Here is a 27,808-nt window from a genome sequence, read left to right as displayed (position 1 = left end):
TATTATGCAAATGTTAAGCACCAGCAAAGCATATAAAAGTGATTTTTGTTATTCTCCTTCATTGACGTAATTGAGACGTACTAGGGAAATTTGCCGAATTAAATTCGTTAATATCTGGCAACCCTGCAACTATTGCATAAATTCGGACTCATCAGCAATATGGCTGTCAGTATAAATGTGAGTGTTGTACGATGCCTTTCTCTCCTAAAAATACTTTTCGCAATCTGTGTTTATGCTTTTATTTTGAGAAGGTATATGATATATGTGGACACAAAACCTGGATAATGTCGTTTTCAACAAGTTAGCATTTTATATTCTGAGGTAAGATATTTTTTCATGTTTTTTTTAAAGTTATAGCTACGTATTATTCATGAGTATATTGGAACTTGTTAGTTGTTTGTTAGCATCTGGAAGCGGTTTGTTTTCTGTGATGCAGTGGGTTAAGGGAAAACAGTGTATGAAAACGTCATTCTAAGTTATGAAAAGCCGTTGTAACCCTCCGTGGCACATGGAGAAATACATGAATTATTATAATCAATCATCGTATTTCCATACATTGATGACTCAAGCGTGATGACTACTGTAACCTACTTCATGGATAGCAGTTCTATTTTCCATATGTTGGAAGCCAGTTTACATTAATGGATGTTCTGGCATGTGATAACTTTTTATAAATATTGTGTAAACAAATAAGTAGGTATTGTTGTTTTGTGTTATTATGTAGGATCTTGCACAATCTTTATGTGTATTTTTTTAAATAATTTCAGATGGAACCAGGCATTTTAGGCAGGAGTATTTGTTGAGGCATAAGTCCTGCAGAATTTAAACTAATTAGGTTTGACTTCATTCTTGAGAATGACATCAAGGCAAGTACATTTGATTTGTGAATCAGTATGATACAACATTGAAATCTAGTTTGTGGTGAAAAAATATGTATTGTGTATTAGTCCTAATACCAGTTTATTTGAATATGGATTGATTGAATGCATCTCAGTTTTATAGATTCTGCAACACATTTCTTTTTGTGTCTAAGCAAAGGACAACTTCACCTTGCAAAATTTGGGATGATTATTTTAAAATGTTAGTGTGTTTTCCCTGGTTTATTTTACTCTGTACCCATCCTCTTAAACTCCGCTGTTTGTGGTATGTGTTAACATATGAAACATGTAATAACTTTAAATTTCTGCTATAGGCTTGACCGTTTATTTGTGCTATTGGAGACGGGTTCGTCGGGTGTGACACGACGAGCTGCAGCTCGTCAGCTGGGAGAGGTGCAACGTTTACACCCACATGAGTTACATCACCTGTTGTCTCGGATTACCACCTACTTACGAAGCCCAGCCTGGGAGACGCGCATTGCTGCTGGCCAAGCTGTGGAGGCTGTTATCCAGAATGTACCCCAGTGGGATCCCCCAGCATCCAGCATCAAAAGAGGTGTAGAACCTACCTTTACTCGTTTGGTCTAATTTTGAATGTTGTGGTTGAGTGCTTTATGTTTTGGAGGACCTGGGTTTGAATCTCTGCCCAGAATAATTATTTTGTGTGTAGTTTTCCATAGTTCCTTCTGAAAAATTCTGTCATAGTGTCTTAAGTAGACCACAATCACATTCAGTATTCATGAAATAATTTTGTTGTACCTGAAGGATGTAAACCTTAAAGTTGTTATTTTGGACAGAGATGAAGAAAACTGTTGTCAATTGTTTTGCAATGGTGGGAGTTGTATGCATCAAGAAGTGTTAAAAAGAATACAGGTTGAATCGCAATTTGTTCAGCATAAAATTACCATTTTTATTTTTGTTTTATTTATCTTCTGAATTGTGTGGTTTACATCTTGTGTGAGTAAGAAAAGCAAAGTTTGTGCTTTTAAAGTAGGAATCAGACAAGTGAATTCACAAAGGCAGTTTTTTATGTTATTTGCAGAGTGCTATCCACAGTCCTTGTTGGTGTCGCAGGCAGGACGTTTGAAGTTCCACAACTTTGATATTAACAGGGTCTTAGCCAACAGCACTCATCTCATGGCTTCAGAGGGAAAGGAGTTTGATGAGGAGGAGTATCAAGGTATAGTTTTATTCTGAATATATCTGTTATGGTAGTACCTTATTTACTGGGAGGAATATTGCAGCATGAAATGCGTGGATTGTAAAACTTGGAAACCGTCTCCAGTTCACAGTTTGATGTTCAACAACTGCATGGTCTTATGTTTTTGGACAGATTCAATACTTGTTAGTGGATTGTTGAATATTATTTTTACATTTGAGCCTAGGACATTTGTCATTAATTCTGTATGCTTATGACCACAGTTTCCAGTATTGTTTTAATCCTGTTATCAGGTATTGATGTTCGAGAGAAGATGGCTAGGCAGAGGCAGCTTCTGAATGCTCGTCTTGGTTTGGATGTTGCTGTTAGAATTGGCATTGATATGTCTGAAGTATTTTCTGCTGAGGACCTAACAATTTCTCTTGATGTGGACACATCTCAACATGACACAATGAGGGTAAGTATGTGCAAGTATCTATCTATGGTTATAGCAGTTTAAAGTTCTATCTTTTCATTAGTCTTTGACAATACTTGTTCTTTAGTTCTGGGAATCAGCAGTAGTGACAGTTATCAGATACTGATGGTGCTATTATTTATGGTAATGAATAATCTTCATGAATTGGATGGTGTGGTGTTTGGGTAAGATGCTTTAATCATATCCAAGCTCTGCAGTGACAACTTACTTAGAAGCACTGATCCTTTTGTTATGGATTTATGTGCATCTTGAAATTAAAAAAAAATATACTGCCATGTCAGCATTTAAAGGTGTTTGTAATATGTTTTCATAGAAATACACTAACAGTGGTAAGTTTATCTAAATGGAAAGTCTAGTTTTATCAGTAATCAGATGAGGGTGCAGGTTCTCCTATGTTTAAATTGAAGCTATCAACTCTGATAAATTGTATGTTTTGGATTGAATAATGTGAATTTTCCCTCTCCATTTTGGACTGAATAATGTAAGTTTTTCCTCTCCATTTTTCTCACCATTTTATCAGTGCAACTGAGTCCTTATCATGCTGGTTCATCTCACTGGTCCCTTTCTGTCCTGGAAGGTTGCTAGGTGTTTACCACAAATATTAATACTTATGAGCCATGTTACTCCTGCTTCTTATTTTTTAAGGTTAATATTTCTTTTGGTGACAAAATGACCTGTTAAATAATCCATTTCCTATAATGCAAGGATGACTAGCTCACAAGTAAGCTGTTAGTTTGTTTATTTTATTCTTCCTTTCAAAGTAAATACTGTCTTTCTGCTCCCTGCCCTTTCCTAACAGCTTCCAATTTCTGATTATAATGTTTAAGATGAGGGCAAAATTGTTAGCGACAAAGAGAAGACTTCTAGACTTTTAACATTTCAGTTCATATATGTATTATGACACCGTATTTATATTCTAATTACAGAAAACTGTGGGTGAGGTTGTACAGCAAGAGATGGCACAGATTGGCATGCTCAGTTCTCGCGAGATAAACAGAGCTCGACGTAAAGCTCGCCAGGCAATGTCTAAACAGAGGTCACGAGAATCAGGAGAAGACGGAGGAACATCATCGGTTGGTGAGGACCCTGATCATAAGAAACCCAAGCTGGAGGAAATCAAACAGGAGGATCTAAGTGCAACAGGGTTATTAACAAATGGGAGTGTTCCAGACAGCACTGGTTCCTGGGGAGAGGTGAGGAGGCTGTGCACATTACAGAGAAGAGCTACTTATTTTCCTTTATAGAATGTCTTGAGACCTGAAGTCTTTTTATTACCCAATATTAGCATGTTCTAATGTAGTTCATTTTCCAGCACTGCATTCCTCAATTCATTAGCAAATTTCCAATCTTCACTCACATTACTTCTGTGGTTCATATAATTTCAAAATACTGTCTCTACTCATCACAAGGATAGAAAGTTCAACATGACTATGACTGAAGAGAAAAATGAAACAAGCAAGCAGTTGTATATCCAATTGAAGCATCAACAGAATTTATTAACAATGCAAGGTGTTTGTAGTACATTATATTGTGTTTTCTAAAGCTTTATAATTCATGTCAGGCAGAAAGAACTGATAACAGTAGTGCACATGCACAGAAGAGGTTTCTTTAAAAACTGATTTAGTAATGGATTAAGTGGATGGCTGAGAATTCTATCTTTTATTGATCAGTTATTAATTTAAGAGGGTTTTATGAGTAAAATAGTGAAAGTAGAGAATACAAAAGGTGTTTATGATTTTTGCATCTTATCTGGAGACTAGCTGAAGAACAGTTTTAGAAGTTCAAATATCAGTGTGGAAAATTTTAATTATATTGATACAATATGTAAACTTCATTAAGCTGTATAATTGTTGATGAGGGTGTGTGAATAATTCTTGCATTGTATGATTATTATAGGAATACATTGAGGATGTTCAAATGGCTGAATTGTGTTTATAATAAAGATTAAAGAGTGATTGTTATATATGATATTTTAATAAATCAAATCAGTCGACAGAAATGTTGTGTTCTGTAGTGGCAGTATAAGCAGTTAGGTCAAGGGGTTAAATTCAATCTAAAAATAAAAACCAAAATAACTTAGATTTGTATATATCTTTTCTTCTTAGTTAAGACACATGTATATCTGAATCCAGTGGACAGAAATGTTGTAAGCATTGTTTGTGTTTAGGCAGTCGACTGGCCTTTTGAGAATTTCTGTGATCAACTGTGTCAAGACCTGTTCAGTCCAAGTTGGGAAGTGCGTCATGGAGCTGCCACTGCATTGAGAGAGGTTGTGCGACTCCATGGAAGAGGCGCAGGAAAGGCTGCTGACCTCACCAAGACTGAGGTATGTAAGGTTTGTCAGAGAGACCTTAAACTGTATGGCACTCTGTAAAGCAGCAATCATGGGTGAGAGTACGGGCCATTAAGAAGAGACGGGGAACAAATATATGTAAAATTTTTCTGGAGTATTTTATCTGGACATGTAATAGTGTAGTCTTTCTCTAATATTTTTCCGCCTTTTCATATTATATTTGAGTTCATCTTATATTCAGATATACACAGTGAACTGGATTGCTAGGGTTTTATGTGTGTTTAAAATTAGTCACTGGTACATTGTGATTGCAGAAGGAGGAGTGTCACCAGCTCTGGCTAGAAGACATTTCATCAAGGCTGCTCTGTGTACTAGCATTGGATCGATTTGGTGACTTCGTGTCTGACCAGGTTGTTGCACCAGTGAGGGAAACTTGTGCTCAGGCTTTAGGTATATGGTACACACGCCTCGCTATAATTATTAATGTTGCGGCTTTTAATTAAGTAATCACCAACTACATCAAAATTTGGGCAACTGTATTCTAATTTGCCTTTATTGTTAATGTCATCAGTTCCTTTAAGAATCACCTGCATTGGAAATAGACAATTTTCTTGCATTTTTTAGCTTCTTAATATTATCTGGTAATTATAAAAAATCAGAAGTGTATCCTTTGTATGGCATTATTTACTTATGTACTTTTTAATGATACCTGTATGCTTGTAAGTATTTGTAATACTTTGTAAATTGGCCACTGGTTTGTCGAGATGGTACATTGATGAAAAACCTTAGTAGGATTTCAGGCTCTCATGGTCGTGAGTATGAAGATGTCCATCTTCTGGGTTGTAGGGTCATGTAGTCTGGTACAAGTTTACCAATGTTTCAGAGGTCCATGCTGCCTCTATCCTCTGGCAGTCTCATCACCCTGATGATGGTGGCACTAAGGATCTCTGAAATGTTGGTGAACTTCTACCAGACTACATGGCACTATGACCCAGAAGACATCCAACTTCAATGAAAAACCTTGTCTCACATTGAGATAAATACACTGTATTAACATCATTTAAATACCAGAACTCTTTTGTAACTTTTATTATCTAGCCAGCATATGTTTTTTGTAAAATGTGTTTGTAATTATTCTTTGCAATCAATTTTAATGTTACAGTATTGCATTTATGTAATAACTGTATAGTGCATCAACCTTTGAATCAAAACTTGGCTGTTCCAGGGTCAGTACTGAATCTGATGAGTTGTGACGATGTGAAAGGAGTGCTTAAAATTCTGCTTCAACTTCTGACCCATAATGAGTGGGAAGCAAGACATGGGGGCTTGCTGGGGCTCAAGTACCTGCTTGCTGTTAGAGAGGTAACTTCTCATCTTTCATTGCCTTGAATTTGATTCTAGTAGTTCACACTTCACTGATGGCTAGTCAGTGTGGAAAAGAGATTTCAAATGTTTAGCAGTAAGTTCTACAAGAAACTGTGTTTTCCCTATAAAGTACAAATTATAAAAGTTAGTGATACATTTTTGCCTATTGTTTCTGTTAGTACATGGAAGTTATCAAACATGGTCTCAAAACTTTGTTATTGCCATGAACTTCTATGTGGTCTGTGTGAACTGATTATTTATACAGTTCTTAAAAATATATGATCACATAAAGGGTATCCTGATGTGTATGAGTTAGTTACGATAATTTGTTGAATTATTTATGCCTTCTGAGATGCCATTCTTCATTCACCTTGGCGTACATTTTTTACTTGGTTTGTAGGACTTGGTAAGTGAGATACTGCCAATGGCATTTAGTCACATCTTGGAGGGTCTCGCAGACCCAGTGGATGATGTGGGAGCAGTGGCAGCATCAGCACTGATTCCTGTTGCACCTAAGATTGTGTCAGATCTGCCAGATCAGGTGGAGGCTACGGTACACAGACTCTGGGACTTGCTGCTAGAACAAGATGAATTGGCAGCAGCGTGCAACAGTTTCATGGGGCTTCTAGCAGCTCTGCTCAGCTCACCACTCATACACAAACATATGATGTGAGTGAAACTAATCAACAACCCAGAAGTCGGCCATCTTCATACCTTGGCACTATGTTTAAAGTTAGTTTGATTGAATTTGTGGCTGGTGTGTTTACAGACCACAGCCACTTCGTGAAGTTGTGCCACGATTATGGCCATTCCTTTGCCATAGCACATCCTCCGTTCGTCGTGCTACATTGCAAACACTGTGCACACTGACTGCGCAACCTGTCAGTAGCAATGGTGTCAGTTGGACAGCAGCTCTGCTCCAGGATGCACTCAGGCACATCTTCCAGCGTGTAATAGTGGAACCACTTACTGAAATTCAGGATCTGGCTGAGCAGGTAGCAAGTTGTTCTGTTCCTCTGTTCCTGCATGGTTTGATAGTTCTTGTCATACTGTTGTCTTTTATTTATGTTGACAGTTATGGGTTTCTTCTTCCCTCTGATTGTTCTAAGCTGAAGGTATATTCAAAATGCTTTTGATAGATCTGCCTGTTTTGGAATTGTTTGTTGGAAATAAAGTTTTATAGGAACTAAAATGATTATTTTGATGAGTGAATGGCAAGAGAATATTGCTATGAATTATCAAACACATGCTTGATGTGTCATTCTCTGTTATCTAAGAAGTGAAGAAACATGTTAGAATTTTTACTCACATGGTTATTCTTGAAGGTTTTGCTTATGTAAAACTGTTGCCAATTCTATTTTTTAAATATGAATATGTTAAGATGGTGGTTACTATAGCTGTTATGTGAAACTCTTGCATTTCATATTCTGCTGGTAAAGGCTCTTTTACCTCAGCTACAATAAAATTGTATGTAGCAGTTCAGAATTGTGGATTTGACTCAGACGGGATTGTTCCAGGTTATTCTGATAATTTGTTAGTGTTGTTGACATCATGGCGGGACTTTGTTTCTAAAATGGGTATCATTTTGTGCAATTGATTTGTTCAATGGGAAAGAAGTGAATAATAACAAAAACAAGAGTTTCATTTGTCCATTTGAGAAAAATATTGTAATTCTGAATTTTCAAGATGAAATTTAAATTTATCGCTCATATTTAAATGTTTTAGTACATAAGGAATGAAGTAGTGGTTCCTAATAGAAAACCAACTCTGTTGTACTTTGTGTTATTGTCTTCATAGAAATCTGCTTTTTTAAGCATTTCATATTTTTAGCATATGACCTTCCTTTATAAGGATTTATTTTCTTATGGTATCACCCAGTGATGCATCTTCACAAAACTGTCTCTAGAGGCCAATCTACATTTGTGCCTTTTAATTTTCTGTTGTCAGTAATACCAGCATGACAGCTACATAAATTATGAGGCATCCAAAATAGCCACCCTTGTTATTTTAGAATCTACATGTCTGTCGATCTGTTACAGGTATGGGGTAACCTGGTACGCAGCAGTCAGCTGGAGGAACTGCTTGTGGCTGCTTGTCCATTTGTCAGTTCCTGGCTGTGCCTAACCATGCAGCCAGCCAAGCTTGCCATTGACCCTGCACAGCTAATACAAAGCAAATCTATCAGAGTAAGTATGAAAAGGACACTTCATCCATTGTGGATTTGCATAATGTAATATTTAATTTTTACTCCCAAGTACAGCTTAAAAACTGGCAGTATGTTGAGTGTAATCATATGTTCGGTTCCACCGCCAAAACTGTTACTTATTGAAATTAGTTATTTTTTTCTATCTTGGAACAATGCTATAGATGTACTTAACAATGAAGAAACATTCTACCTATTCATTAGCTAAGAGCAACATGTTCATAGCATGGTCCTTGTTTGTACAAGATATCTTTCTTAATGGAATGACAAAATGTTGATTATATAAAGGAGAAACAGCAAAACCGCTAAGGTTTTGAATGAATTGTTTGATGCATTTTTGAGAACTAAAAATAATTAAGTTTGGCATTCTTCGATGAACTGTTTTTCTCTAAGGTGCATTTATTTGATGAATTAGTAGTAGTCAAATGTCATCAAAGATAGATCCATATTAGTTAGGACCTGATGTAAATTGTAATTTTCCATATTTTTGTTTTCGTGAAATATCTGGTGTTCTGTTTAGAGAAATACTTGGATTTCTAACCTTTTACTAATTTTAGTTGTTCATCAGTTTTTTGTATCAAGCTTTACTATAACAAACTTTTCATACTTGCTGAGCTATTAATGAGATTACTGATGCTTGTGTCTTTGTCCAGGATCGTTCTGGTGATAGGTCTGTTAGAAGGCCACGCACTTTACCTTCTCTAGAGGCTGGCAGCAGTAATGGAAATTCCAAGTGTGAGCTCAAGTTGTATGTTGGTGGCAGTGAAACAACTCCAGCTGCAGCAAGGGAGAAGAATGTGACACGGGCTCGCTGTATGGCTAGTCGGATGCTGGGTAAGTTGGGCTTATCTGCTAACAAGGTGTCCACACACTCTATTGTCAAACTCTTATTAAGTGTAGCGCTGTAATTGTTTTACCTTCTAACTTAAAACATTATGAAATAAATTATAAAAAATTCATATTATGTTTAATGGATCATCCATGTTTAAGAAAATATTATGGCTCTTATGAACTAATACTGCCAGTGGCATCATTCATACAAAGTCACATTTTTCATTTATTTTCATGCTTGTACAGTTTTTAATTTGTAATTTATTCCTGATAGTCTCACAGTGTAGATTGGAGACATCATAAATTTTCCCAGAACTTACGTTTACCTTAGTAATGTTTCTGCTTTAAGGCCTGCTGTCATGCTACATAGTGCAGCCTGCGCCTGGTATTGAGTATACTGCAGAGACTGAGAGCCCAGTTGATATCTATGTAAAGTTGCTGTTAACGTACCTCAACTCCAAATCGGCAGTACAGAGAATGGTGGCTGGCCTTGTCATTGTGGAGTGGGCACGGCTTGATACCTCAACTCAGGTGTGCCCTGAGACACTCAGAATTCGCCTTCATCAATCTCTAAGTGAATGTGTGTACTTTGATGAGATTGCTCTGTCCTTCACACGACTTCTACAGGAGACCAGAGACTTCGTTGCAATGCTCAAACACTACAAGTTACCGCTGGATCCTGAAATCTGTGGGAAGGTATGGAACAATACTATATCACATATACATTTTAAAGGGAACTTTGGTTATTGTGATTCTGTAGTTGTGTTGTGGTGTGGTCCGCAGTGGCCGCGCGATCTGAGGCGTGGGCCTTGTGCCGCTTGGTCGCTGGGACTGTGGGTTCGAATCCCACTCAAGTCATGAATGTTTGTCCGCATTTTTCTGTGTTGTGTTGTCCTGTGTACAGGTAGAGGCCTTGCGACGGGCCGATCCCTCGTCCAAGGAGTCCTACTGACTGCCTATAGATCGAGCCAACGAAAAGTTGGGACCCGCAGTGCTCAGGCACTTGAAGAATGGGTTGTTCCCAGTATCCCAATAGTTGTGTTGGGTGTAGCAGAAATGAATGATGTAAAATATGCAAGTAAATGATGCCATAAACTTTCTTTCCTTTGTTGGATGGAAAAGAATTATTTCTAAATTACTCATATTTATTGTATTCAGTGTGTGGGCTGTATATTATTAAAATACTAATTTAAGGGTGGTTGATATTTCTATAATGTTAACTTGTATAAATAAAATATTTTGAAGAGTTTGAGGACTGAAGCGGACAAAGGCAGAGGTTCAATTTCAATCACAGGTTAGAGGTTGTTTCCTATCTTATTCATTCAGACATGTACATGTGTCCTATGGAAAATTATTTCTAACCTCTCTGTTTCTGGCAGGTGTTGACATTGGAACAGATCCAGCAACTCAGTGGACCTGTTGCACAGCAACTGCTGTCCAGACACAAGCTCAAACCCAAAGTGTCCGAGAGTCTAGAAGACCGCAGGAAAGCCATACAAGGAGCAGTGTCTCAAACCAGCTCTGATCAGATGCTACTCAGTATTTCGTAAGTTGTCTTAGTTATCTGATGGAGATGCACGATTTAGTGAGGTGGAAACCCCATATATACTTTGTAGTGAAATTTTAAGTGATCAGTTGCAATCCCTGTCCTATGGAGCACTTATTAAACTTGTCTCATATCTGTCTGTATTTATACGTAAACCATCTTGAGAGCGAATAAACTGATTTTGATGGAATTTGATATTGGAGAATTATATGACAAGTGGCCACACAATTCCAGTCTTTGTTTAAATTGGACAATTTTAATAACCACTTAAAAAACATAAATATTTTTTAGGCTTCCCTCAGTAGACTGCAGATGGCATTATCTGTTAACATGGTTAGCTTAATTATCAAAGTAACCTGGGGAGGGAAAATCCTCTGTGATGGCATCATTACCCTGTCCATGCAGAGGTCATTACCACTCTCAAAAGTCGAGGTAAAATTCTGGCAAATACCAGAATTGTTATGCTGTGGGTTATTTCCTAACTTGTTTTCTTTCTTTGTGTATTTTGGTAAATATAATGTGTTTCTTTCTTTGCAGTTAACTCTGAACGTGCGTGTGTGCGCGCACACGCACATATTGAAAAAGTGGGGGGGGGGGTGTCCTTCAAAGGACTGAGTACTGTTCTGACACTAATGCCGGTGGTTTTGTTTGTAGAACTCAGGCTACTTTGGCAGGTGCAGTTACCTTGTTCAGATGTCTGCCAGAGAAACTGAACCCAGTGATCAAGCCATTGATGGAATCCATTAAGAAAGAAGAGAACGAGCAGTTACAGGTATGTTGAAAAGTGAACACACACTCATTTATAGATGCTAAAAGTTGAAGAATGTGTAGTTTTCAGAATTTTTGTGAAGTAGATCTACACTATAAACGCATGTCTTGTGAGTATAATAAGCGAGGATATAGCTGAGTGTAAGAAGTGTGGAAAGTACTGCAATGGAGTGCACATGTTCGGAATGTGTTATTTGTTACTTTACACAGTTCACTGGCCTTGCTTTTCATTCATTGCAGCTGCAAATCTACTATTTCAGTGCTAATCATACCATACAAATCACATTATATTCTTCAGTTTATATCTTTGTAACTCAGTCATTACAAGCTTAATTGCATTCAATTTAGGGGTGAGCAGTGTTTGATCCATTACCTTCATTACATATATCTGTTTGCTGCTACCAGTGTCACTTTAATAGTTGATACAGTATTGTTAGCTTAAATTATGTGATGACCATTCATTTGTGCATGGATGATTCCAGATCTTGGCTGCAGACCACTTGGCTTGCTTGGCTGATCTTTGTGTGAAGAGAGTGCCATGTCCCAATAGCAAGATTGTCTCCAATCTGTGTACATTCCTGCGATCTGACCCTGAGTTCACACCAAAAATACAGGTAATTCTTGGCAGGTATAAGGCAATACAATAATTATGTCTTAAGTTACATTTTCATGTTCACAAGAGCCTACTTCTGGACTGCAGTCCACACCTTCATACCCTGTTTCTGTTTAAGATAGGAATAATCACACTACTAACAAAAATAAGATGTTTTCTACTGCATGTCAAATTGATGCATTTGTGTTGGCAAGCTTGAGCAATACAATCATCAATTTGCACAAGACAAGCAGAAATTTATAATGATCATATGATTTGTTTACTATTTCTTTTATAAATTTACTATTCCAAAATCTCAAATAAATGTAGTTTATCTCTGATTAAATCTTGATGTATAAGTGGTAGGTGCCCTTGTTGTCTTGCTGAAGAGAGTAATGTGATGGCATTTCAGACAGTCACAGGAGAGGGTCCCAGCAGTGACAGTGGGGTTGAGAGCACTGGGGATGGCAGTCGCACGGGAACTCCGACTTCCTTCGCGAACAACTATACTGGCATCCTGACGCTGGTCAATCAGCAACGGGTAAGATGACTGCAGTATTGCTCATTTTGGCGTCTTTGCCATCAAGCAAGTCGGTGTCATGACTTGTAATGCTGTGCAGACCTGTAGGTGATACCAGTGTTTTGGAGAAACATACTGCTTGAATGTTCAGGGCTTACCTACCCCTTTAGGTAACCTATAGGTGAACAAATGAATTGGCCTTTCTGATATTGTAATGTTAATGAATACTTTATAACAGAAAGAATAATGTTTAGGAAACTTATAATGAACATTCGCAGCGTCACTAGTGATGTTACTACCTGGTATAGCAGAACACTTATGCTGTAGGTAGGAAATCTTATGTAATTAATTAATAATAAAGGGGCTCTCTTTGAATGAGTACTGGGTAAGATATTGATATTTCTGTGCAGTCTGCTGAGCGAGCTGCCTTTCGGCGCTCTAATTCTACGGGAGGTCGTGGTCCAGGCCGACCACCCATCACAGACATACCTTTGGAGGAGCTGTTTGCCGCAGAAGATAATGTATGCATTACTTGTTATTACTGGCATTATCACCATCACATTCACAGTACTTGTAGTTGAGCTCATGAAGCATTCTAAAACTATTCACTGATTTCTGACATGAAGCAGTGAGCTGTTAAGGTTTCAGATCATTTGCTAGGTTAAATTCATTAACAGCATATTATAATTATCTTCACGACTATGCAGAATATGGGTTGTTTTTTCAAGTGACATCAGCCATACAAAGGATAATTTTTTGTTTGTGTTTTCTCACAGTCAAGTGTGTGGTAGTTGCAATTCCTCACTGAATTTTGTGGAAAGAATGTGTAAAGAAGGACAATGTTACTGATAAGTCTGTTGATTAAGTCAAATTGTAAGAGATTGATTTTGGTTTCCCTTTGCTCTTCCTGTATCTTTTCCACTTATTGTTCTGTTTTGCATGTTTCAGGCTCAAAAGCAAAGCCGTATACAGAGGAGGGGAGCCTGCTTTGCTCTAACAGCAATAAGTTTATATTTTGGTAGGGATTTGCCGCATAAGTTACCAAAGTTCTGGGAGATTATGATTGATCATCTGAAGGATGCTGTTGACTTAACTACATTTGGTGAGCATTCCGTTGTCTATTTTCTGTTCAGTTCTTAGAACAAAGTAAAATTTGATAAGATTCACTTTTATACATTACTTAACTGAACATTGTGTTTGATTGGCTAGCGCTCTTGCTTTGTGTTCAGAAGGTCCTGAGTTTGGGTTTTTAAAGTGTGTCCACATTGTTGGTGCACAAAAAATGTGTTAATGTATTGATTGGTTCTTATAATTGCTTTTGATTTCAATTCCTAATACAATATGCAGGCTGGTGTATTCTTCAGTTATGCTATGCCTTACATTTTATATTCCATATTTAAAGTGAAACAGAGTTGATGTGTTAACAGATGCCCCAGTCTTGATGAACAATGATGCAGCAGCAGAGGATCTGGTATCGAGTCTTCAAGTCCTTGAAGTAACAAGTCCAGCCATCCACTCCGACATCTTGCCTCAGGTAAATTAAACAATTAAATCCGTGGCGTAACAGCTCCAGAGAGCCAAAGCCGACTAGCTTGACTGCTGGCCTCACGTTCACATGCCTAAGCAGAGGTGAACGATCATCCAACCAGATATAGGGTGATGTATGGTCAGCACGACGAACCCCCAGCCATTGCTAGCTTTCCTGACCGGATTACGCTACTCATTGTAGCTCCCCAATTTCCTCACGATGCTGGGTTGACACCGGTCCCATACACTGGTGGAAAGCTCATGAGAAAATTTCTTCTCCCCGAGACTCGGACCAACGCACATTCCGTATCGCTGGTCCGATGCATGATGCCTCAGACCGTGCGGCTACGGCGCGGGACTGCCTCAGGTAAATACTTTCTATAAAATTAAGCATTGTTGACATTACTTGTCAGGAAGTCCTATAATTATAAATCATATATCAGATTGAAAGTTTTAGACTGTAGATGGTAACAAAATAGATAATTTTTTAGTACTTACGCATAAAGTGCAAGTAGCTGGTTATACATTTGATGAATAGGGTTTGTATCCTGAGTAGGTAAAGTGGGTGTAATTTTGATTTGTTACTGACAGTTCCAGGTATTTCATCTGTGACCTAGTTTCTAATGAAATACTTGCATTTTCCATACCATAACAGTTCCCAAATTTGAACATTTGAGGTGGCAGAAAATGTCAAACTTAAGTTTCCTATTAGCAACAAAGTTAATCTCAGTAGCCTGTTGAAAATTGACCTGAATATGTGCACAGGTGCTGGTTGTCTGTCTTCCCCGGCTGTGTCTGCTTCTGACGCACCCGTACCGTGCTGTGAGGCACATGACTGCTCGCTGTATGGGTGCATTGGCATGCCTGTCTTCTGTGCCAGTGATGACACATGTGATAGATAAAGTGCTGCCACTGCTTGGTGCAATTGACTCAGATATACAGCGCCAAGGTGCTGTTGAGGCTCTGGCATCAATATCTGAGAAACTGCAGTTTAACATTGTGCCATATATTGTTCTCCTGGTGGTGCCTCTGCTGGGTAAGCATAGGCTGACTGTTTTTCTGTAAGACTTATGATGATTGGGTCCGGTAATGTGGATTAAAATTAGCTAGTTTTGTGTTATAATATTTATATATACAGATGGGTACCGGGGTCCTTTCCCAGGGGTAAAGCACGGCCGGGGCGTGATGCTGACCACTCACCCCCATCTGGTGCCGAGGTCAAGAAAGAGTAGGACCTGTACCTCCACTCCCCCAATGCACCTACATGGCGTTAGTGGGACGCTTTACTTTACATACAGAATAGCTTGCGTAAGAAATAAAATTTGGTGCTGCTTTGTGTGTTGCAGGTCGTATGAGTGACCAGAACCAGCCAGTGCGCTTGATGGCCACACACTGCTTTGCCACGTTGATACAGCTGATGCCACTAGATGGTGGTGTTCCAGACCCACCTAATCTCACTCCAGAGCTGGCTCAGCAGAAGGCTCGAGAACGCAAGTTCTTGGAACAGCTGTTTAACCCCAAGTTGATTGAGGACTATAAAGTTCCTGTACCCATTCAAGCAGAACTGCGGTCTTATCAACAAGTACAGTGATGTTATAGTTGTTTGAGAATTATAAAGGCAGTAGGTATCATAAGTTCCTCCTAAACTTGTTGTTTGTGTTTCAGTCTGGTGTGAACTGGCTCGCATTTCTGAACAAGTACAAACTCCATGGCATCTTGTGTGATGACATGGGACTGGGAAAGACTCTGCAGTCCATTTGCATCCTGGCAGGAGATCATTATTATAGGAGACAGCAGTATGAGGTATGACATTCTCTCACAGAAATTGACTAGTCCCAGGTTCAAATCAGTTTCCTGTGCCAGAGTTATAGAAATAGGAAATTGGCTTTGTGCCGTATGTGTAATAAGCTATGAAATGAAAAATGCATTGGTCCAATTTACAATTGCAAACACTATTCTATCCACAGTTAGCAGTTGTTGTTTGTTGTACATATTAGCAGGAACAAAAGATGAGGGCTGTTCCACTTTGATTGAATGCTTTGCAAAAGCAGCAGTAGTCATCTTACATCAACAGTTTGCTTTTCCGTGGTAGGTTACAAAACTGGATAGCAATGGAGAAATCTGTTACTTTTAGTGAGCAGGTCTTTGATAATTTAAGAACGTGATTACTGACTGTGGAAGCATATTTGAAACTTCTGTGGAAATAAGGGAGCAATGAATTGTTTTCAGTACTGGCTTTCAGAAGAAATATAGATATTTTAAAACTAATTAAGAGAACAGAAATCGTATTTACTTCACTGTCTATGTGGTATCATGGGACAAAAGCAGTTTGGTTCATTAAAAGATGCTGTGTTCATTGCTGAAGTTATCTGGATGCTGCATATGCTGCAGCATTAAGCTGGTTCTTATCACCCACACTGTTTTGTATTTTTGTTTCAGAAAACTAGAAGCCCAGACTGTGCTCCATTGCCTTCAATTGTAATCTGTCCCCCAACTCTCACAGGCCACTGGATGTACGAGGTGGAAAAGTTCCTGTCAAGAGATTACCTCAACCCTCTGCAGTACATTGGACCCCCTGCAGAAAGGGATAAGTAAGTAGGATTTAGGGTTTTTTCAGCAGTGAGTACGAAGGTGGCTGTCTTCTGGGTTGTAGCACTGTGTAATCTGGTAAACGTCTACCGGACTACACAGTGATTCAACCCAGAAGATAGCCATCTACAGACAAGTACATTTCACATTTAATTTACATACTGACAAAGAAATATAAGCTTATGGTATTATCATGACTCTAATAACTCTTCTGTTCTGTGTTGAGGTTCATTAATTTATCTGAATTACTGCAGGCTACGCAGCAAGGTAAAATTCCACAATTTGGTGGTGGCTTCATATGACATTGTCAGGAAGGACATTGATTTCTTCAGTTCTATCAAGTGGAACTATTGCATCCTGGATGAGGGCCATGTTATCAAGAATGGAAAAACCAAGGTATCACCTTTACTTTACATCAGTAACATATTCAAGTCATATTTTGGACGTTTTATAAATATGTAAAATATTTAGGACAAAGAAATGCATATTACATTGTTCTTCTGGTTTGTGACAACTTGTAGAAACTTAGGTGGATACCATTACAGAGTGATTGTCCTGATGATGGAGGCAGTAAATGCCTCTGAATCGTCAGTCATGTACCAAACTGCATGGTGAAATAACCCAGAAGACAGCCATCTTTATACTCATTGACATAACCTGAAATCTCACTGAATTTCCCATGTCTTACTTGTGTTATGTGGAACTGATTTTGTGTAGCAGATATTGGAACAGACTGAAGATGAAAGTAAACTTAGTTGCCCTCAGTTGTATCCAGTTTGTGATTTACATTTCTGTTGCAGTCCTCAAAAGCAATCAAACAGCTGGTTGCAAATCACCGCCTCATTTTGTCGGGAACACCAATACAGAATAATGTACTGGAGCTGTGGTCACTGTTTGACTTCCTGATGCCTGGTTTCCTTGGTACAGAGAAGCAGTTTACGGCACGCTACAGCAAGCCAATCCTGGCCAGCCGTGATCCGAAGAGTTCGGCTAAGGAGCAAGAAGCAGGTCTGCTTGTTAATTCTAGATTGTGGCCATAACATATGTTGGTTGAAATTTTTGGAGTAATTGTTTGTATTGGTTCAGTTAATTTATAGCTCAGTATCAGTTCATAATTGCAGATACTTTACCAACTGAACCTCCAGTAAAGTAAAATTAAAGTTTTAATACTGTTAATACTAAAGCCCATCATTGGACATGCTCCTGAAAGCATTTAATCTGTTTGTTGTCACCATTTCTGAAAAGTTTTATCTTAATATTATCATCCTCCTTCTCAATCATGAAGTTGCCATTTTTTATTTCCCCACCAAAATCTTTTTCATTCTTAGTCTCCTTTTCATAGTTGCTTGCCCAGCCCATTGTAAGCACTTTGATTTCATGATCCTTATCAGTACTTATTTGTTACTGGCTTGCAGTTCCTCTGTGAAACAAGTAAGCCTCCACTTGTCACTTACATCATTCATCCTTTATCGCTTGTATGTAACGACAAGGTGTTAGGTGAATCTGAGTTGAATAGATAGCGTTTGAACTGGATCAAACTAGCTCAAGATGAGGACCAGTGGTGATGGTGAGAATTCTGTAAACAGATGAGGAACTGTTAAATATAGAGGAAAGACTCTGTACCATAAAATTAGGTAGTTTTTAAGGCACTAGCTATGGAGTTGTGTAAAGTTTAATGTTATACATTTAACAAGAAAACAGAAATGCCAAGAATATGGTACAAGTCGTTAATGTTCATGGAAGTGAATGGTATTAGATGAAACCAAATAATTGTGTTATAGGAGCACTAGCCATGGAAGCACTGCACAGGCAGGCATTGCCATTCCTGTTGCGCAGGATGAAGGAAGATGTATTGCAAGATCTGCCTCCCAAGATCACACAGGATTATTACTGTGAACTGAGTCCACTGCAGGAACAGCTGTATGAGGACTTTGCACGCTCTCACGCCCACCAGAGCTTGCAGGATAGCCTCGCACACGGTGGGCAGGCAGGCACCATACAAGGGAGCACACACATCTTCCAGGTGACTGAACAGTGTGCAAGCTGGGCAATAGCCAGTCATGCACAACAAATCATGTTACAGATCTGGATTTCTTCACGCTGACTGATGGAGATCAGACAGGTTGTTGAACCTCAAATCCTACATAGGTTGTCAGACCATAGCTGGATATTGTCCATTAGATTCAGAACATGGATGGCTCAATATTATGCTTCTTGTTGGCTTTAGCGTGGGAAATTGGTGGATGGTAGTTCATACACTACTACACATATAAATATTATTCACAATGTAAGCACTTTTTCTTCCTCCAAAAATATTTCCATTTTAAGTGGATCATCTGACAGCCTAGTGTCTTCAGATTTCTGTATATCACTCTGATGACGGAGGCAGTATGACCTCTGAAACGTTGGTTAACATCGACCAGACTACACAGCTCACCAACCCAGAAGACAGAAATCTTCATACTCACCGCTGTGAAAACCTCAAATCTTACACCTTATTATGTTGCTGGTCAAATTGTTTTTCAAGGTGTTTATCTTAAAATGCACTATTTTTCTTCATTTTGTGTTTTCCCCCTTTTATACTTTTTCTTTCTGTACTCCTTACACATCTCACCTATTTTACTGCTAATAAGCTACATATTTGTACTTTATCTGTTCTATGCATTTGGGCATGAAACATTTTTCTGTCACTTGACGAACATCTGACTGTAAGCAGGTCTACATACCAATTGACTGTGAAATTGTGTGTTCTTGAAGTTACTTGAAGCTGAACATTTTTCCAGTATTGTCATTAGCAAATCTTTTTCTGTTATGTGCCATTTCAGTCGTGTGGCATTTTTCAACTTCTGTGCAAATCTGTGCAGTCCATATTTTATTGCATAATTTACATACATGCTTTTTTAAATACTTAGGTCTGTGATTTACATAAAGATTCATGTAAATTAGCTATTATGGGAAAGAATCACTGTCCATGTGACCATCTGACCTATGTGTAAAAGTGAAAATATTATTTGTGTTTGTGACATGGCGTGAGGTTGCAGCTGTCACCCTCTCATAACACTGACTATTTAACTACAGGCTCTGAGGTATCTCCAAAATGTGTGTAACCATCCGAAGCTGGTTCTGTCACCACGGCATCCTGAATATGAAAAAATTTTAACGCAGCTGAAACAGCAAAACAGCACCATGGCAGATATCCATCATGCAGCTAAATTGCCAGCCCTCAAGTAAGTTCTTAGTAGAAACCTCATTTTTACAGTTGTTGAGTTTTCTGATGCTGTGGTATGGAAATCCTCTCGTACATTGCAGACCATTGTTTTGGTACAACAATGGAAAAATGAGTGTTTCAGAATTAATAGTTTTTATGCATGGAAAATTAAATTGTGGGCCAGTGTATTTAGTGTGTTCATGCTTTCCAGTGCCTTGTTAGGTGGCAGACTACACTAAAATTCAGAGGATACTTTGAAGCCATGTCACAGATCATTAATGTTGTTAGCGTTACATGTATTGTACTACGGAAGAAAGAAAATCTTATTTTTTGACTCCTGTCCCCCCTGACTATTGAATTGCACATCACTATTCTGTTTTCTCCCATCCACCACACTTAATGGTGTGAGTGGTGAGGAGATGAGCGGTGTGTTGGAGCATTTCTCGGTAAGTGGAAAGAAAAGCCATGTTGGAAATCACAGCATGTATATCTGATAAGTTAAATGATTTTGCATCATTATTATGATATCTCTTCAACATCAGTAACTGAGCAGTTAGTTTTTGTGTTGTAAATAAGCATGTTCAGAGTTTATAGTAATAATTATATTTTTGACTATTGTTTGTTCTATACAGTGTGAAATGGATACAGTTGGAAACTTTAGTGCCATTTTATCAGTCTGTGAGTCTAATAAGATTGGGACCACATGTTTTAGATATATCCTGTTTTTCTGGTACAAATGGAACATTCTGAATATGTGGTTACACTGTATCAGATGTTTGAAAAACTTATTTTTATGAATTTGTTCAGCTTTCCTTCACAGTTTTAATAGCATAATCACTTTTAGTGTCTGACCATACTTCTTTTGCAGGCAGCTGCTACTGGATTGTGGAATTGGTGTGCCCCCTGCGGGTCAGACTGGAGAACTTGTTGTCAATCAGCATCGAGCACTAATCTTCTGCCAGCTCAAAGCCATGCTTGACATACTGGAGCAGGATCTCTTTAAGTAAGTTATCAGTGTTCCATTACACAGGTTTTATGTTCCCTGTATTTGTCTGTGGTCTTGTCACATCCAGCTGTGCTATGGGGACAGAGGGATAATGATGTCTGCCATAAAGGGGAAATGAATATTAAACATTGACAATAATGGGTGCTATGTGCTTCATTTTCTGCTAAGTTGTGGGCTCAGATAGAGGCATGTAGACTGTCTGTTCACCGAGATGTTGATGGTTTTCCTCAGTCTCTGCAGCTGTGAACTGCTATAAAACCTGTGTAGAACCTATGTAGATGAGAAGTGTCATTAAATAACCCAAGAGTGATATAAAATGTAAATGTTGACCAGGAGCAACATGCCTAGTGTGACATACCTGAGGCTAGATGGCAGCATCTCACCAGGCGTGCGGCACAATGTAGTGACTGCATTTAATAACGATCCTTCGATAGACGTGCTACTGTTGACCACCCAGGTTGGAGGTCTGGGACTCAACCTAACAGGCGCTGACACAGTAAGTGTGACTGACATTCATGTTCTTTTGGTTGAAGCTATGACATTCCTTTTAATTCTTTTATTTGCTAAAAGTTCTTAAAATTGAAGCACAATGGGCATGCCATGTCTTCATCTTTCTGTATGTTTCATCTGAAGTTGGAATAAATCTCTTGGTTTAGTTTACAGTTCTCTTCAATATTTGAAATCAGAGTGCAAAGTGAAATAAAAATTCAGATTGTCTGCTTCGTCTCAGTTCTTGTAATAAATACCTTATCATGTGATGGCAGGTAGTATTTGTGGAGCATGACTGGAATCCAATGAAGGATGTGCAGGCAATGGATCGTGCTCACCGCATCGGTCAGAAGAAAGTTGTCAACGTATACAGGCTTATAACAAGAGGCACCCTAGAAGAGAAGATCATGGGGTGAGTTTCTGTTACCATTATAATTTTATTCTTACATGAGGAAAATTAATGATTCTAGTGAATGTAATTTCTTCCATAAGATGTCAGTGAAAGCTGTACATAATCTGCTTGATGAATGAAGGTTGTAAGCTAAAGTGTGAGTCTTGTTTGTGCTGAAGTACCACACAATCCATGAAGATGTTTTGGGGACTGGAGGTAAAGTACCACATGTCAAGCTCAGTGCTAGATGGATGTGAATCCAGAGTTGTGAAGTTTACTTTAAAATTAATGTTTACCTTACTTTTAGATGGTAATTTCCCTGTACACTAAATCTTATATCCTTCCTTTGTCCATTCTTATTACAATTTGTTCCAGTTTTAGTCTTTACTTTATCACAGCTGTGAAGTGCTTGTATAATCCCATCAATATTAAATATGCTGACATGACTTGTATTAGTTTTATGTTCATAAGCAGACTGCAGTTATGTTATTCCATTCCAGGTTGCAGAAGTTCAAGTTAATGACAGCAAACACTGTGATAAGCAGTGAGAATGCAAGCATGGAGACCATGGGAACAGAGCAGGTAACTCATGTCTGTAGGTCTTGGTGCTGCATACTTTTACTCCCCCAATACATACCCAATGTTGTCAATGCTGGGGAGAAAAGGTAAAAAAGAAGCAAGTGACTGGGTAGAATGGAAGGTGTGTGAGAAGTTCCGGGAAAGTAGAGATGGGAGTAAGTTTAAGGAGTGGCAGCAAGCCGGAAAGAGGAGAGGTAGGGGTTTAATGAAAGAAGGTAAAAGAAAAATCAGGGGAGGGTGGAGGTAAGTGATTGGTATGGGATAAAGGAGGGATAGCGTGATGTTAGAATGGCATGGAAATAGCAAAATGGTGTGATAGGGGTTAGAGGGGAGGTTCAGTATAAACTGTTGAGAAGCAGGTGATAAAGGAGTAGACTGAAAGGGATTGGGGATTGCTGGGATGGTGAGGAGCAAAGAGATGGGGGCAGAACTGCAAGTGAGGGAGGAGATAGTAATGAGAGGTATATGATACTGGGAAAGAAGATTATTGAAGAGAGAGGAAATATGGAGATGGAAGTTGCGGTTTGGGGGGCCTGGAACAGATGGAAGCAAATTGAGAATTGTGTTGGGTACAGGATATAGTGATATCCCATCCCTATATCTTACCTGTTTTTTTATACCCCCTTCTCACCTGCTTCTCGGTGTACAGACACTATTTTTATGTGTTACTATCTTTGTGCAGTGAAGTTTTGTACATTTGGTTTCAGCTGTTGGATCTTTTCTCATTGGATGACAAGACGAAAGACAGTCAGAAAACTGCTAAGAACCAGACTGTGACATCAGGTACTGTCACAATGAAGACAGTGCTGGAAACACTGCCAGATTTGTGGGAGGAAAAGCAATATGAAGAAGAGTATGACCTCACAAATTTTGTGAACAGTCTGCGTAAATGAGTTACAATTTCAACTTCCTGCACTGTAGTACTTATAAAACTTCCTGGCCGCGTAAGTGTTTCATTGACAAGGCCCTTTATATGGAGTATGATAGCCACATGTGAGTATTGAATTGGAAAAATACTTAAACCTGTCTCCTGTTAAATTCTGAAGTGATGTTAGGCACCAATGAACTCTCATTGTGAAACAGTAGATACCTAAAAATCTTTATTCATTGTTGTAAGAACTGGTAGCAACTTCTGCTATTCATTCATCATCAGTTAATGCTTTTCAATATTGCAGTGCTAAAATACATTTTCATTCTGGGCAACCATATAGCATATACACCACTAGAATTTTTCTGTCCATATACAGACTTCTATTAAGTTTTCATGCTGTGAGTGTTTTAAAAACATTGAGCCTATAGAATTCATTGTTACTATAGGATGTGTTTCAGTCATGTCACTTCTTTTTGATCATTCTGTCAGTACACCATTCATGCTCGTTCATGATCTCACCGCCGTACAATAAATAGGTGTGTGTGATTGTGTCAGAAGGAAGACAAGGTAAAATAATGAATCAATAAAATATTTACACAAGTTATTAACCACCATCAGAAGTTTCAAACATTGACACTGACCATTGTAGTTTTGTTCCTCTTGCATAACTGTCAGCATAATATAATTTTTTGTTGTTACTTCAGGATTCTTATCAAATTTCGTGGGAAGCTGTAATCCCTCAATTAAAATCTGTCTACCTGTTCTGCATGTAGGGATTTAAATCCTGTATGACAAAGTTTTAAGTATAATCATCTTTATGCTATATCTTATTTTCCTACTTATGCATATAAATGGCTTACAGTGTGCTGTTGTGAGGAGTTGCTTCAAACACTTTCAAAATTAAATTTTAAATTGCTTTTGCCTAAATCTGGCAAGGGCATTTATGTTGATAGAGTGTCAATTAAATTATTAATTTGGTTGCATATGTGACCTGGAACAAAATGTTGAGTGACAAAATTATGCATATATTGGAGGTAATTAAATGAATGTATTACTTATTACATTAAAGAGTTCTCTTTACTTATGCTATATAAAATCATGTAAGTAAACTGAAAAAGTCTCCTTGGGAATTTGATTTTAGGTGATGTCATTTTTATGATAACATATCCTCATCATTTATGATTTTGTTTCATTTGTTACTGCTTCAGTCCATAAATTTATTTCGGTAGTGTAACATTAAACGAACAAACTATGTATGCAGTTGCATTTTACCTGCTTAGAAGTATAGCATTTCCTCAGAACTGAATGTAATTTAAAAATGTGCAATCATTTTTCTGCATTCACACAAGATAAAAACTGCGTATTCTCCTATATTGAACTTTTAGGCCAAGTCAGCACCTGCTGTGCTTATTACCAGTATGGAAGGAACTACGTCATGATCCAGAAAAAAGATAATGCCAAGAAGCTAACAGATATGTCGAATTGCATGAGAAATAAGGACTGTAAATCTCGGTGACAGGAACCTTGGTTCTGACAGAATGATTACAAATGGAAACTATTCCAGTGGCATGTAATATTAACTGTGCTGTACACTTCCCTGTCTTGGTGTGCTGTCATTTAATTAAGAAGTGCTGTACAGCTTGCTACAGTGTCCTTTTTGCATATTAAAACTTAGACCTTTTTGGTTAAGTATAGAAACTGAAGCAGTGTATGTGCTACCTGACTGGAATGTTTTCATTATGATGACTTTTATACTTTTCTACATACGATATGCCACTCACAGTGTGGGGATGAGCTACATTCCACGCCCTGCCCCTTTCATACCCAGATTCATGTTTGTGGAATGAGTTTTCTGAACAATACAGGTATGAAAATAAAAAAAGGATATAACATTCTTTTTTTTATTCTTCCTTGTGTTTTTCTCCTCCACATTCTTGTCATAACCCTCACAAAAACCCACACATTGAAAGGGATATGGGCTTCCAGTACAATGAATTTGTTTGTATTATAAGCAATAGTTTTTTAAATTTATGTCAAGCTCTCAGTTTTCTTTTATGAGGGATTTCACATCTCCACATGAATGAGCACTGTTTAAATCCCAGTGAAACTGTCACACTTGCTTTAACAATCAATAAGTCTGCATTTTTTATTTATGTTACATATGATTCTGTGCTAACAGTGATTATTTCCTTAAACAGTGTTAAATCGATCTTTGTAATTGAGAAATGTTATGCCTTCTTGACTTGTCAGTAAGATTATGCATTAATTTCTTGTACATCACACTATGAATTGTGGTTTTATTGAATTTTTACACAACTAAAAAAAAGTGATATATGCAGTAAAATGCCTGCTATAAATATCCAACCCTCATGCATTTTAAATATAAATATACATTTTCACTGTTAAGTGAATGAATTTATTGGCACTAAGGAAATAGGAAACAAGTAATTGGTCTGTAATACTGCTTTTTGCAAAAGGAAGTTTTTAAAAAGTACTGTTTGTTAGAAATTGCACACATTTTTAGTAGTGAAATTTAGGCTTTAAATTGTACATATTGATTATATTTATATTAATCTTTTCTGAAAAGTCTGAGAGCTTGGCAGAACATAATGATGTGCACTGTAAATTGTTTAATATTGTTTACCTGATGAGAAAGTGGCTCTTTTTACAGGAAGTGTCCTACCGTGTTAAAACATTCTCTCATATACTTAATTGTACCATCTGTTTTCATTACACGATACACAGTTTCTGGAGGATTTGTATTTTACTGTCTACATTTAATCAGATGAAGTTCAACATACATATTTAGCTTACCAGATTTTTATGTTCTTTGCTAAATTACTGAAGTGCAAATTTAGACTGACAGTCATCTAGAGCATTCAGTAAATTATTTAGAAGTCAATATACACTTTTGTGAATCTGGCTATTGTTAATTACATTGCGATAAGAAGATCTTGTGAGCAGTGCAGCTATTAGTAATACCTTAAGATTCAGAAGCTGATTGGCTGTATCAGTGCCACCTGTTGAAGATGCCTCTACGGGGATGTTCAATCCCATGTTAATTCAGTTATGAAGCAAGACCATAACTTTGGTCTAGGGTGAGAATAAAAGGCATTCCAGAGTTCTTTGTGAGGTGGAACAAGATTGCAGTATTTGTTTTCTTTATTTTACCGGTGATTTTGTGTAGGTTTTTCTGCCTTGTATTGAAGTGTTATTTTATTCACATAAAAAAGCCAGATAGAATCTTCTGAGTTTTGTGATAATGTTACTTGTAATCATCTGTTTTTGTTACACCATGTGATGGGCTTGATGCAGTTCTTAAGGGCATGTCTCTTGTTTATTGCAATTGGCTCTTTCTCAGTCAGATTACTTGAAATTCTATGCCTCCCCCAGCCCCTTTTCTGACTTCTTGGATAGCAGGAACATGAAATGTGGAATAATGAACAGTAAGACCACACACAGATGGAGATGAAATAAATGTATTGCTGGCTCTTGTTTGTGAGGAAGGCAAAAGAGGAACTCCAGTTTTTTGTGGGTTTTGTCATCTTAATGTGAGGATACCTGTAAATTTTTTGGGAGGGTTGGGGGTTGCCTTGATGCACTCTTGTGACTGGAATTCTCTTGAAGGGATGTGCCAGCCATGACAATTGAGACTCATACAGGTCGCAACTGTTTGTATGTAGTCTTGAGCAGAAACTTTGAAACTAGTCCCAAGAAACTGACATCACTGTATTGTATCAATTTGATTGTAATTTGTTGTAAGTCGTGTGATAAAGTGTTTATGACTACATTTTGTTTTCTTTGTTTATACCCTGTTCCTGATTGATATACAAAAAAAGCCTTTCAGCTTGATCATAAATTACTGGATGTTACAGCATAGTAGTGTTTTCCAACCAGTGCTCATCCACTGCTTCCTTTATGCTGGTTTGCAAACTGGTTGCCTTTTATGAACATAAATATACTCAACAGCTGTCATCTTACTATTTTACAACTAATGACACTTTTTGTTCCACTTAGCAACTAGATACTTTGTGCCCAAGTGTATCCTTTACTTGGAAATGTTCATTGTGGTTGATTGCATATCTTGAGTTTTAATACTGCAGTAGGAAACATAATGTGTAGGACTTTCCCACACAGCCTGCTATCTAGTGGGTACTCAGGTCCTTTCCTGGGTGTAAAGTATGGTCAGGGCAAGACACTGACCACTCACCCCAATGGGGTTAAGAATGAGTAACAGCTATACCTTCTTTTCCCCCCCAGTGCCTTCATGGTATATAGTGGGACAGTTTTACTATTTTGGTAATATTTTTTTTCAGTTCTGATGAAATGTGGTGTATGTAATGCTAACTAAAGGTTCTGAAGGAAATCAGATTTTGAACTAGAATGTTGGTATTACCAATGTAAATATGGATGTACAGTTGTTTCAAATGTTTCCACGTGATGGTAAAATTGGAAGCTGGAAATGCCAAGGAGACATCAATGAAGAAAACAAAGCATTTTTTGATGGGAAAAATTAAT

General features: G+C 37.9%; 2 protein-coding genes across 8 annotated transcripts in view; one reads left to right on the top strand and one right to left on the bottom strand.

Annotated features, from left to right (window-relative positions):
- Positions 1 to 149: 149 nt before the first annotated feature.
- On the top strand, positions 150 to 27,078 carry Hel89B (histone acetyltransferase 1). The gene is made up of 34 exons (XM_022076243.2): positions 150 to 321; positions 768 to 866; positions 1,193 to 1,434; positions 1,921 to 2,058; positions 2,331 to 2,494; positions 3,439 to 3,705; positions 4,680 to 4,838; positions 5,120 to 5,255; positions 6,031 to 6,167; positions 6,571 to 6,839; positions 6,940 to 7,165; positions 8,210 to 8,356; positions 9,027 to 9,207; positions 9,554 to 9,900; positions 10,584 to 10,750; positions 11,405 to 11,522; positions 12,001 to 12,132; positions 12,523 to 12,651; positions 13,041 to 13,151; positions 13,579 to 13,732; positions 14,058 to 14,164; positions 14,923 to 15,193; positions 15,504 to 15,739; positions 15,823 to 15,960; positions 16,597 to 16,748; positions 17,001 to 17,142; positions 17,547 to 17,754; positions 18,528 to 18,769; positions 19,825 to 19,973; positions 20,823 to 20,957; positions 21,294 to 21,456; positions 21,725 to 21,861; positions 22,341 to 22,422; positions 23,127 to 27,078. Exons 2-34 carry the CDS (start codon positions 856 to 858, stop codon positions 23,310 to 23,312), a joined length of 5,583 nt encoding a protein of 1,860 aa, XP_021931935.1. The 5' UTR covers positions 150 to 321; positions 768 to 855; the 3' UTR covers positions 23,313 to 27,078.
- LOC110835728 (SPRY domain-containing protein 3) overlaps positions 16,884 to 27,808 on the bottom strand; it is a 77,999-nt gene continuing 67,074 nt past the window's right edge. For all 7 annotated transcript variants that reach the window (XR_015536805.1, XR_015536806.1, XR_015536808.1 and 4 more), the window contains 3 exons: positions 21,707 to 21,841; positions 18,201 to 18,322; positions 16,884 to 17,736 (listed from right to left, as the gene is read on the bottom strand). The gene's annotated coding sequence lies outside the window, so the exon portion shown is untranslated. The remainder of the gene's footprint in view (positions 17,737 to 18,200; positions 18,323 to 21,706; positions 21,842 to 27,808) is intronic.

The sequence above is a fragment of the Zootermopsis nevadensis genome, unplaced genomic scaffold (assembly GCF_977971745.1).
Source record: "Zootermopsis nevadensis isolate Lab colony 2312 unplaced genomic scaffold, Znev_1.0 Znev_ptg000024l, whole genome shotgun sequence".
Lineage (NCBI taxonomy): Eukaryota > Metazoa > Arthropoda > Insecta > Blattodea > Termopsidae > Zootermopsis > Zootermopsis nevadensis.
This window is presented reverse-complemented; position numbering and strand designations above follow the sequence as displayed.